Below are 13,398 nucleotides of genomic sequence, written 5' to 3' on the forward strand. Positions count from 1 at the left end.
GGCCCTTAGGTTTCAGATGTTGGAAACAGAGAATGATAGCAGTGTTATTGGGGAATTGGACCAAGTGCAAGTGAAGGATGCTGTTTCTTTTGGACTTGTGTGGTTTAAAATGCCAAGAGCTAGGACTTGAGCTTGGGAGAAGAGGTAGGATGGGACATAGAACTTGGAGAATCATTTGCCTAACAGAGTTCTTTGAGGCTGTAGGAAAGCTGAGGACATCCGGGAAGTTGGAACAGGAAAAGACAGCCAATGAGGAAGGTTTAAATTGGCAAACTCCGAGATGAGAGAGATGGGGACAAGCAGGAAAGTCAGGGTCTGAGCACTGAGCATGGGAGGAATTGCACCATCAAGTGGTCCTGGACCATGCTGACACCAAATGCACTGTTTTGTTTTGTGAACCTAATGCAGTGAATACAATTCTGCTAAGACGAATCATTCCATTAGCTTATGATTTCATGCATTTGACATTGCTTTCTCTCTTGGTGTATTCAAAACTAGAATTAGGATGCCAGCTACTACAGTGGGGTTAAACAAAACTGTAAGCTTTTCTTTGTCAGCATTTCTCAAGTATGCTTTGCAATGTGCCAAAACATATCCTTCCAGAGGCAGAAGACAATTGTATTAAAGTGAAACACTGTCATTTCAGAATTGTGGGGTACTTCAAAAGAGCAATTTCTGTTTGACCACCAGGTGGCGAAAACACTACTTTTAAATAGCTTAATTCATCAGTACATGTGAGTGACCATTACTACTAACAAATCATAGTTGGTAGTGACCAGTATATATGCCCATGATGATATTTCGGTGCATTTGAAGAAATGCAATTTGATTTCAGTCTTTGTTAATACGTATATTCAACAAGTATTCACACCACCAACTATGTAGGAAGCGCACATCAGAAAACAGAAATTCCCAGATTAGTAAACTCTGTGTCTGTCCTCAAGAATCTCCCCCTTCCAAGAGGGAGTCACTCATACACTCAGAACATGTTGATGAGAGCGGTAATAGAAGTATGTGTAAGGTACATGTTAGCCCTGATGGGGCATGGTTTCCTCTGTTCTGGGGCAGAGCAGGGAAGGTTTCACAGAGGATTTGAATCAGGGTTTGAGGCATCAGTCCATCTCTGGGTTATAGCGTAAGAACAAACCACATAGTGGGAATAACTTGTGGAAATCCATAGTTGTATGAATCAGCATGGTGTGTTTTGGTAAACTGTAAGGGTTTAATATTACTTATACATAAGTAAGAGTGAGGATGGAGGCATGGCTGGAGAAATAAGCAAGGGCCACACAATGAAAGACTCTGTGGGCCAAGCTAAAGATCTTGGAAGACTCTTAGCCAGTAAAGGAAGCCATTGGAAGGTTTTAAGGATTGTAACCCTGTGATCAAACTAGTATTTCAGCAGGGGGACTGTCAGGTCAGTTCAGAATGTGGCCTAGAAGAGGACAGAACCAAAAGCAGGTAGATCAGTTGGACAAGGGGATTATAGTCATCAGTGTAAGAGATGATGATGGTGTGAACTAGAGCAGGGGTAGGGGACTAGGGAAGGACAGGTTCATATGTGAAATGATGGTTGATTTTATGTATCAACTTGACTTTGTCACCTAGTGCCCAGATATTTGGTCATGCGTTACTGTAGATTTGTCTGTAACAGTGTTTTGGACAAGATTAACATTTGAGTAGACTGAGTAAAGCAGACCACCTACCCTAGTGTGGATGGACTTCATCCAATCAGTTGAACTCAAGAGAACAAAAAGGCTGAGTAAGAGTGAAGAGTGAATTCCTTTTTCCTGACTGCCTTTGAGCTGGGGCATTGGTCTTTTCCTGCCTTTGAACTCGACCTGAAACATTGGCTCTTCTTGGGGCTCCAGCCTGCTGGCTTTCAGACTGGAACTTACACTGTCAGCTTTCCTTTGTAGGCCTTTGTAGTTGCACTGGAACTATATAACACCATTGCTCTCCTAGGTCTCCAGCTGGCTGACTGCAGACCTTGGGATTTCTCAGCCTCCATAATTACATGAGCCATTGCCTTAGGGTAAAACTCTTTTCGCCCACTCGCTTGTCTATAAATCTTAGTGGTTCCATTTCTCTGGAGAGTCCTGACTAATGCAGGTCTGGAAGGTGGAATCAGCATAACATGGTGTTTTGCTGTATGTGGAAGGTGAAAGTAAGTTGCCAAGGTGATCCCGCCCTCTGGCCCGGTGACTTGAGAATAGTCTTGCTATGGGCTAAGTTGGTGGTATGCAGTACAAACAAGAATTGTATGTTTATGTGTGCAGTGAATGTAGATGATTTGTACACTTTATAAACAGAAAGTTCATGGGATTTTCCAGGTGTACAGAAAAAGATGCCTTTTAGACAGTTGGTTCTCTAGGTCTACTTATATAAGTAATGTAAAGATTGTAGAAATAGATGACAAAAGGCATTAAGTTTTGATGTGGATGTGAAAATTGGGGGGGCAGCAGAAAATACATTTGATTCAGGGGTGGGCCTTTCTAGGGTAGGATGTGTAGTAGGTGGGCACAGCTCTATTTTGTTAAGCATGCTTGAGATCCACTCTTAAATGATAAGTGGGATGGAGATGGAATTTAACAACTGAAAGAAGATGAAAGAGACAAGGGCTTAGTAAAATGGAACTGAAAACTATGAGATCCAGGGTATGAGAGGGACTATAGAATATTTTGGACAGGATATGTAGTCCTAACTGGTATCTTATTTTATGCATTATATGTGATGTCATACTTTAGCATAATTTAGATTCTTAGTATCTTTTATCATTTAATAACAATAGCTATTATCTCTGAGCACTTAAAATGTGCTGGACTCTGCTTGATCAGGATGTGTGTATATTTACTTCACTGTCTCTTTACATCTAAGGACAAATGTGTTGGTTAGATCCTATCAAATGACTTAGAGAGAAATTACAGTCCTCAATCCCTTCAGCCTAAAAACAAATTAAGAGAGAAGTGTCATTTGACTTCTGCTTCACCTTCATCCCTCCTGGAAAAACAGGAATTACAGAAAGTTGCAGTAGCATGGCTTCATTTTCTCTTCTCTCCTTTGGGTATGATGCTTTATTAGTCAAGCTTCGAGGTTTATTTTGAGAAAAGGTCTTTCAGGCAAATGAGTAGACTCTCAGTAGAATGAGTTCTATAAGACTCATTTAAAGAGGCAGAGGGGTATGTACAGAAGCTGGCAGAGGAACATACAAGTCTCTTTGCTGTGGTTAGAAGATGATTGGACTTGGAACTGAGTAATTGGTTTTGCTTTTCCCTCTGTGGCTTTTCTTAGACCTCTTAATCAAGTGGAGCCTGCATTTCCTTATCGGTAAATTAAGAATAATAATAATAATGCATGTTCAAGGGTTGTTGGGAACAACAACTGAATTATTTGATGAAACTGCTTTGTAAAGTGAAATGTGAATATAAGATCGTTCTATTCATTTTGACAAAGTGCCTTTAATGTTGAAGCCATGTTGCATAAAAGCTCACTGTGGTTCTCGCTGGTAGAATTTATGCACTCCTTTAGGGCACTGAAAGGACATTCCTCTCTGTGTGTGGTTTCCCACATTGGGGTCTCCAACATATGCCCTCATCAGTCTTTTCTGCGGGTGCAGAAATGAAGCATCCAGAAAGAATGATGGTTAGTTTGTGTATTCCTATGCCCAGAGCACATGCATGGGTAGAACTACTCCCTGCAAATAGGTACCAATCAGCACATGAAGGAGATGAGATGGAGTGGTTGTGACTTGCCAGAAGGTACATCAGTGAGCGGTGAAAAGCAGAAACAAGAAAACAGCTTTTTGCTTCCCAGTTGTTTGTAGAATTCATTTTATGTCTTCCCTGAAATCATCACCCATGAAGTTCAGCTTACCTTGATGGGAAGTTGAGGTGGTTCATGAAATATTGAAACTTGTGTTCACTTTCTTAGTGAAGAACCATTTGGAATTCCATGAAAGAAAAACATAATCTACCTCAATAATTACCATAATTCCCCACCCTTTCCTTTTGTGAAGAGTGAGAAGTCATTTCAAACATTTATTCTTGCTCATAAGAAAAAGAAATTGTTGGCTTAAAATGAGCAGGCTGTGTGCCTTGTTTAGTGTAGAAATGGCCATATGGTTAAAAGCTTTGCGGATAGTTCACCGTTTGGGTTACCACCACGTTTTTGAACTTACTGTGTTATCCCCTTAACATGGAGTACAGATACTGTTGTGATAATTAGCAAGCACATAATTGCCCATTTCTAGTGGTTATGGCAGATACTTCTTAATTGAATGAACTCTAAATTAAAGTCTGATCTTCTCATTTTGCCTCATCATTGCCTTCAATTTGTATAGAGCGACAAAAGAGCAATAAATTAGATTTCTAAATGTAAGATGTTCCTTTCTTCATTCTTCCCATGCCCTGGTCAACCAGTACCCCCCATCTCTAACTTTAAAAAATGACTATAAGGTGAGATCTCTTTTAATTTCCTATATGCTAAGGGTATTTTTTTTTCTTTTTTTCTCTTTTTCTTTTTTTGACACCCCATACATTCTCGTTCTCTTTCCTTCAGCCTCAAAGGAAACAAATTACTTCTGTATCACTAAGCACAACCCATCCACTGGGGTCCTCGTCCCAGTCTCCCCCTGCCTTCTCCAGAGCTTTTTACATTTTTTCTCATTTCTCCAACTTTTGCTTCTGTGTTATTTTTTTCTTCCTAGTCTATAATTGCTCAAATTTCTCCCAATTTGACATGCCACATTTGCCTGCAATTACTCTCCCATTTTATACTCTCCCGATCCAACTCCTCAGAAGCCTCAGCCAGGCCTTTTTGACTTTCTGCCCAGTCACTCCCATTGCACTCTGGCCTCTGTCTCCCCCCCACACCCCCCCGGCCAAACCCTGACTGAGCAAAGCTTCTGTGGATACAGTCACTGGTGATTTTCTAATGAGTAATGCCAACATATTTTTCTCAGCTTTTTATTTTATGGATTTCTCTATTGTGTGAAAATCTCCTTGAAACTTTTTCCTTGACTTTCATAATACAGTCACTTTTATTCCTTTTGTACCTCTTTATTTCTTCTCTGTCTCCTTAATCAATTTTTCCCCCTCTACTCAGCCCTCAAATATTGATACTTCTCAGAACAGAAGATCAAAGCGTGACCCTGAGGAGTATCAATATACTAAGATATAAAATATCTTGTGGTTTCTTCTCTATCTTTCAAGCTTGACACAGAGCTGAATGAGAGATAAGTGACCTGAAAATACATGGGGGAGTCAACTTTGCTTTCTACCAGAGATAGTCAGCTTAAGCAATTTCTTTTTGATTTTTTACACTACTCATTTTTAAATGTTTAGTATGTTTTTGCATGCTTCATTTAGTATTTTAAGTTAGAAAAATCTGTCTAGTTGTTTTTGTTTTTTTTTTTTTTATTTTTTGAGAGAGAGGGAGAATGAGCGTGAGCAGGGTGGGAGGGGCAGAGGGAGACGGAGAGAAAGAATCCTAAGAAGGCTGCATGCTCAGTGTGGCTCCCAACACAGGGCTTGATCTCATAATCCTGAGATCATGACCTGAGCTGAAATCAAGAGTTGGCTGCTTATCCGAGTGAGCCACCCAGGTGCCCCTGTCTAGTTTTTATATGAAAAAATGTTAGCTACAGGAAGATAACACCTATTCCTTTCTGTTTCAGGAGACCCATCTTCCCAGTTGCAGGCTCAGGAACCTGGAAGTTCTGAAAATACATTAAGTCTGCTGGAAGATTCTGGGTGTGAGTTATCCAATGAGCAGAGAAGTGAACCTTCAGAGATGGCCCAGCATTTTGTGGAGAGCTGCAGCCCCACATCCTTTCTACCACTGCCCATTGTGAAAAAACACTGTGCCACTGTGGAAAATCCTCTGTCTTCTCACATGCATTTCTTGCAACATCTACTTGAACTGAAGAACTTGACAGAATCAGGGAGTCTGAAAACAGACTTAAGCCACTTTGAAAATGACTTTTCCACAGTATCTGACTCTGTTTTTCAGTTGTTGGACGGCCTGATCACTTTTTACCGTAATCCCAAATTTCCTTCTTCAAGCTTTTGGGAAGAAGCTGTTAATACTTTAGCTGGACTGATCAGTGATAATAACTTATCTAATCATATTCTTAAAAAGTGTTCCAAGAAGTTGGAAGAATTTGAGAAAACCCTATTACAGGTTATTTTAAGGAGCAACCATATAAATCGGGTAAGTATTAAATCTCTTCTGTTCATGAAATAATACATCAGTGGTTTTGGTGAACCTTCTGTTTGGATAATGTTGATTGATATGCCTTAGACTCCTGGTTCAGAGCCTCCAGTTAAACCTCCTTTTGGAGCCATCTGGGCTATCACACATTGTCATGTCCCCTCCTCTGGACTCTGATCATTATAGAACTCGCTGGTCTCTACACAGCTACCTGTGCTTCCAGCTTGTACTTCTCTGCTTTGCCTTGTTATTGTCCTGCTTTTTATTGTTATCCTTGAATTCTTGTCTTCTTTTGTTTTCCCCTGCCTATGTTTACGTCCCATTGATCAAAAAGTCTCAATATTTTTCCAAAAACCACTAGCATTTAATGGTTTCCCAATCTATAACTTCAGTGGGTGTTAAATTCCTCGTGATGGATTACCTGTACTGTACTGAATTTGTTCTTTTTCTGGCATTGACTAGCAGATGCCTGGAGGTCAAAGAATATTTTTCTCTTCTTTTAGAATTTCCAATGTAAGTGGCATAATACCCCACGGACCCTCTAAATGAGTAAATTGGCTGAGGAACCCATAACATATGGCTTTATTATGTTTTGTTTTGGTTTGGTTTTTTTCCTTATTTAACGTGTTTTAGTAAGGTTGACTCAGGGATTCTTTTTTAACAAGTCACATTGAGGTAACCTGCCAGTTGTTTTTTTGTTTGGCTCTTGAGACATAAGGGATTGGTTTTTTTTGGGGGTTTTTTTTTTTTTTTTTTTTGGTATTACTTCCTATCTTACTTAGGCTCCAACCCCTTGTTTGGGAAACTCCTAATGCATTCACATTTTAATCCTTCTGATTGACTACTTAAAATATCACAGAGGAGACTAAAAGGTCTAACTGACTTACCAGCTGTACTTCACTGTAGGCAAAAAGTTGTCAGATCTTGTTTCTTTTGATACATCATGGTCCGGTATTTGTCCTCAGTGCCATTATCTGAATTTTGTACAATGGAGGCTTTTCCTGAATTTTTAAAACTCTAACAAAATTTGAACTAATAGCCTTACTTGTTGCACATGCATCTGTTCTTCTCTGTTAACATGTAGAAAACTTAATGATTAAGCTTTTGGCATTCATGAAAGGTGACTTTTCTGTCTGACAAACGGAAATTTTTTTTCTACCTGATATGGTCAGTCAGGAATTAAATATCAGATTTTTCATAGTAGTATCTGAGGTATCCAATCTGTTTCTTCACCATTAATAAATTTGTCATATTTAATATTTCTTAATCTTTTTTTTTGCATATTTTTGCTTTATCTTAAAACTACTTTAAACAGGTTTTATATTGACTTAGAACTTTCCAGATACTGGCATTTATATTCTTTATCAGTTAACACATGATGCATGCATTTTTTCCAGTCTAGTCTTTCACTTAAGGATTAGAATACTCACAAGAAGCCAGGGGACATGTATGGAAGGGAGTATGTAGAAGAAACTTGTGTTGGTGCGCATGGTTCTGCAGTATATTTTGTGTACCATTTGTCGGGGTGCAGGCTGTTGTTGGATTGTTGGGTCAGCAGTGGGGGAATGAGTGAATGAATGGCTTTGGTCTTTTTTGGAGATGTAATTGTTACATGCCTGTAATTGTTACAATGCATGAGAGCCCAGATGGCTCCAAAAGGAGGTTTAACTAGAGAAAGTAGAATCCTAAAATTGCTCACTGTGTTTACAATTAGGATGATGACTCATAAATAAGTTTTAATGACATTCTCTCTTGGGTTTTTTTTTTTTTCTTGCCAGTAGAAGCTTCTTAGATTAAATCATTTCAGCTTTTGTTGTTATTACTGTCATCTTCATCTTCCAGATATGTTCATAAAGGTTCTTTATTAGAAAAAAATGACTGATTGCTCCTTATAAATGCTTTTTTGTCTTTCTTTTTTAGTTTCAAAAAATAATATATTCTGATGTGAAATATAGGCTAGCTTCTATCGCATTTTTTATTGATACTATTTTTGATTAATACAAAATGCCATAGTTTAGAAAAAATTGCTCTTTGGAAAAACCTTATTTCCACAATTGGAAGTGTTTAAATTGTATTGCTTAGAAACTCGAGCCCTGCTATTGATTTTGTTAAAGGAAAGTTATGTTTGTGCAAATGTGATAGGAAAAGTTGTGGTATGAATACTTTGATAGTCTGACGGAAGGATTTCTTGTGTTTTTAGTTCATCTATAGCCAGGTTTTAAATAAAATATATATCTTTTATGTGTTCTCAATACATTTAGTAGTAAATTTATTCAGCTATAGCTTTGTTTTTCTTTAATAATCAATAAATTTATTCAGCTATAGCTTTGTTTTTCTTTAATAATCAATGAGTTTTTCTTTAATAATCAATAATTAAATTAAAATTAAATTTTAATTTAATAATCAATGAGAAATTGGCATCTTTCAAAATCTTGAGGTTATTATTGTGAATGTCAGTTATGTCAGGGTTGTATATATTCAGGAGATAAGAGGTTGAAATGAAACACCGTGAAAATTGTTTCGAAAAATTCTCTAATTGTAGCTAGGTTGAAATTATTAAGTTCGGGGGAAACATAAGTTTGTGGAAAATACATGTATGATTTGTGATTTTTCAGATTTAGATAAATTCTATTTATTTTTGTGCTGTTTTGTGCTATAATATATGCTATTTTTACTCAGTAACAGATCTTTAGGAATTATCTTAGTGTTATATCTACATCATATTTTTAGGATAGTCATTAATGTGGGACTAGAAGGTATAATCCACAAAGACACATTGGACAGGGAGAGAAGATACATGTCTTGAAACCAGACGGCTTACAGATGTCTGCACTAGGCTTGCTCTAGGGTTCCTGGGAAGCAGTCTTGACTTGACTTGTCCTCTACTTATGGGCCCTGGTGTGGCATGTTTCCTCTTTCACCTTTGTACTTGCCTTGGGGTCAGGAGTGTTTGCCTTTGAGGTATTTAATGCCTCGATGCCTAAAAATACTTTGAGGTATTTATTCTAGTGAGTTAGAAAACTTTCTCTTCCGGCGCCTGGGTGGCTCAGTGGGTTAAGCCACTGCCTTCAGCTCAGGTCATGATCTCAGGGTCCTGGGATCGAGTCCCACATCGGGCTCTCTGCTCAGCAGGGAGCCTGCTTCCCTCTCTCTCTCTGCCTGCCTCTCTGTCTACTTGTGATCTCTGTCTGTCAAATAAATAAATAAAATCTTTAAAAAAAAAAAAAAAGAAAACTTTCTCTTCAATTTCTTATTTTTCTAACCATAAAACAATTTTTTTATTATGTTATATTATTCACCACACAGTACATCATTAGTTTTTGATGTAACAACTCTTGGACATATTAGTTATGAAACTGAAAAAAAAAATGGCTGCCAAGTAGATATTAACTTAGAATCTTTTGTATGTATGGTAGGCCAAATAATTGTCTCTGCTAAAGATGTCCACATCCTAATCCTTGGAATTTGTGAATATTTTATGTTACGTGATGAGGTGGGGTGGAGAATTAAGGTTGCTGAACTTGGTATGAGGAGATTAGCCTGGATATCCCCATGGGCCCAGTACTCACAAGGGGAAGTGAAAGAGGGAGGCAGGAGAGTCAGTGTCGAAAAATTTGAAGATGCTGGCATTAAAGATGGAGAAAGGGACCATGAGCCAACACATGCAGGTTGGAAAAGACATGGAAATCGATTCTTCTTGAGAAGCTCCATGAGGAATGGAGGCCTGGCAACACCTTCATTTTGGCCCAGTAAGACCCACTTCAGACTTCTGATGTCTAAAACTGTGACTGAATAAGATTGTATTGCATTAAGCCACTAAGACTATGGTAGTTTGATATAGTAGCAATAGGAAATGAAACACTATGTTTAATATTTTTTAGTGTTTTCACATCCATTATATCATTATATATCTATATAACAACTCTGTGAGGTAGGCATGGTTGCCATTTGTTAGATAAGAAAAATGAGGTTCAGAGGGATTTGCCCAAGGCCACCAAGCTAATTAGCAGTGGGAACACTAGCACCTAGTATTAGAGTTGAATGTGGCGCTGCTTTCCCTCTTCATTCTCTCTTCTCAAAAACCTCAAATTTGGTAAAACTGAGCCAGATTCCAGGATATAGGCAGGTATTGCTTGTATAATCACCCCTGCTATGGTCTATATGTTCATCCCTTCCTGTCTGGATTCCTGTAGTAACTTCTTTTCAGATTCCTGACTCATCTGATCTTCCTCTAACCCATCTTCCTCACCATTGTCAGAGTGATCCTTAAAAAATGACAAAGATAGCACAAAATCGGAGATTATCTTTAAAAAAAAAATAACCCTTAAAAAAAATGCCAAAGATCCTTCAGGGGCTCCTCAGGGACTGATAAAAAAGCACACATTCTCTTGATGAGCATTGAGAATGTATGGAATTGTCAAACCACTATATTGTGCACCTGAAATTAATGTGACACTGTCAGCTACACTAGAATTAAAAAAGAAAGAAAAAGAGTGTGAGAGAGAAGCATAAAAAATGGAGAGGGGCAGGGAGGGAGGCAGGCTGGCTGGCAGGAATGCACATATGCTTAACCACTCTTCACTCCAGTCAGACAGAATTATTTGTAGTTTCAAGTACTTTCTATTCTCTTCCTACTACCTGTCTGTCCCTTAGCCCAGGACACCCTTCTTCCATCTGGCTTGTTCTACCTATCCTTGCAAACTGAGCTCTAGGATTAGCTCCTCAAAGAAGCCTTCCTTCCCACCCTGCTTCCATTTTCTCTTCCTTTTAGTGATTAAATATCCCTCACATAAATTCACCACAGTGCACATATCACTGTATAGTAGCTACTGACTTGTTTTTCTCCTCCACTAGAATCCATATTTGTGGCTATATGCCATGCCTTATTCAGTTTAGATCCTCAGGGCTCAACATGGTGCCTAGCAGTGGATTGGAGGTGTCTCATTATAGCCTGGTGAGGGTGGGCTCCCACTTGGCCTTTGCTTATGTGGGTGGGGGAGGCACAGTTTTTTTCTGTGGTGTTTGGCTCTTTGTTTGGAGGTTATCTCTGAAGGCTTTCCACCTTTCTAGGCTGTCTCTTTTCTTTCCTTTGGTTTATGTTGTTATTTTTGTTCTGTCCATCCCCATTGGCACTTCTAGGTTTTTAGCTTTTTAAGCTCCAAATCTGGGGAATATGAGGCAAAAGAAAAATGAGGGAACTTACCACTTTGTCCTTCCTTTGTCTTCAGGTCCATAGCTGGTCTGCCTGTCAGTCTTCTTAGGTTTGACTTATAGATAATGCCCAGGATTTTTAGTTGTACTTAATGAGAGTACTAGAGATCAGTTAAGTTCACTTCCCAGAAGTGGAAACCTGTGAATGTATTTTTAAAAGTCAAATAATACTCCTACTTACAACAACAAAGAGCTAACTCTGCTGCACACCAGCTCCTTAGTACCACTTTCAGAGAACAGCGCTACTGGACCTTGACTCCGTTCTGCCACCATTTACACCTGTGTTTTTAAATAAAAGACTTACACTGCTATTTCTCAGAGTCCATGCTTTCCTTATTTATTTATTTAAATTTTTATTTTCAGTAGACTCCATACCAATGTGGGGCTCAGACTCAACCCTGAGATCAAGTGTTGGACTCTGACAGCTGAGCCAGCCAGGCATCCGGTTATTTTCCTTTTTATCTGTTCACTTTGTATCATGGGAGATAAAAATTTATGTCTTATGTAGCTGCCCTCCTCTACCTACTCTCCAAACAAAGGTTTTACTGTAAGTTTTAGTTAAATAAATATTACATATTTATACTACTATAAATAATTTTATTATCATGGAAACCTGTAATACAGTGATTTCATTTCCTTCTTGTACAACATTTTTTTCTAAAGATAATTTTTCAGAATTACTTTTTTTTCCCTATCTGCTTAGTTTTCTATGTACCCATAATTGATTCTTCTTACAATCACTGTGATGGTTGTAAACATCCTCTCAGGGTGGCCAGACAAATTAAACCATTTATCAGTTCCATCCTTTTTCAAAGAGACCCCTCCTGAAGCCCTCCATCTTCCTGCTGTAATCCGGGCTCATGCTCCCTGTGTCTGTTACTCAGCGATACTCCAGGGACTCCTTTTCCTCTCATCACCACCTGGGAATTCCCTCGGATGTTTTCTTGTGTCCTATCTCGTAGTCCGTGGATTTCATATATTCCTTTTCTTGGTTTATGACTTCATTTGGTGATGCATATTCTTTATGAGCTAACTTAGAATGGGTTTGTGGGTTATAAACTTTTAGAATATTTGTTTACTTAAAATATTCCAACTTTAAACTTTATTGATGGGTTAGGATAGATTTCCGGGTTGGAAATCATTTTTCCATTTTATTTTAAGACTTTTTTTTTACTAACTTCTAGATTCCAGTGTAATTGTGGTTTTAATTCCTTGAATGTGATTTAGTCTCCACCTTTCTATACCCCCAGAAGCATTTAGCATCTCTCTTATTCCCGTTGTTTTGTAGCTACAGGATGGTGTACCTGGATGTGGGGCTTTCAAAATTCCTTTTCTTGAATGCTTGGTAGGTTCTGGAGTCTGGGATTTCATCCTTTGGTTCTGAATTTTTTGTTTTGTTTATCTTGTATATTTGTATCTTCTCTCTTCCCTTTTTCTAGAACACCTCTTAGACTGATCTCCCAATTTTTTTTCCCTCTTTTCTGGTAACATTTATTCTTTTTATTTATTTGGTTTTTTTTTTTTTTTTGGAAGATTTCCTTACCTTTTCTTCTATTTAAGCTTTTTTTAAATAATTTTTTTTAATTTCTTTTCAGTGTACCAGAATTCATTGTTTATGCACCACACCCAGTGCTCCATGCAAAACGTGCCCTCTGTAATACCCACCACTAGGCTCACCCAACCTCCCACCACCCTCAAAACCCTCAGATTGTTTTTCAGAGTCCATAGTCTCTCATGGTTCATCTCCCCCTCCAATTTCCCTCAACTCCCTCCTTCTCTCCATCTCCCCATGTCCTCCGTGTTATTTCTTATGCTCCACAAATAAGTGAAACCATATGATAATTGACTCTCTCTGCTTGATTTATTTCACTCAGCATAATCTCTTCCAGTCCCGTCCATGTTGATACAAAAGTTGGGTATTCATCCTTTCTGATGGAGGCATAATACTCCATAGTGTATATGGACCACATCTTCCGT

General features: G+C 38.4%; 1 protein-coding gene across 1 annotated transcript in view; it reads left to right on the forward strand.

Annotated features, from left to right (window-relative positions):
- LOC111147458 (meiotic double-stranded break formation protein 4) overlaps nt 1–13,398 on the forward strand; it is a 192,218-nt gene that overhangs the window by 22,844 nt on the left and 155,976 nt on the right. The window contains exon 2 of the mRNA XM_022503469.1: nt 5,675–6,210. Coding sequence (XP_022359177.1) covers nt 5,675–6,210 — 536 coding nt within the window. The remainder of the gene's footprint in view (nt 1–5,674; nt 6,211–13,398) is intronic.

Source organism: Enhydra lutris, unplaced genomic scaffold (genome assembly GCF_002288905.1).
Source record: "Enhydra lutris kenyoni isolate GAN:26980312 unplaced genomic scaffold, ASM228890v2 scaffoldscaffold17, whole genome shotgun sequence".
In the NCBI taxonomy this organism is placed as follows: domain Eukaryota; kingdom Metazoa; phylum Chordata; class Mammalia; order Carnivora; family Mustelidae; genus Enhydra; species Enhydra lutris.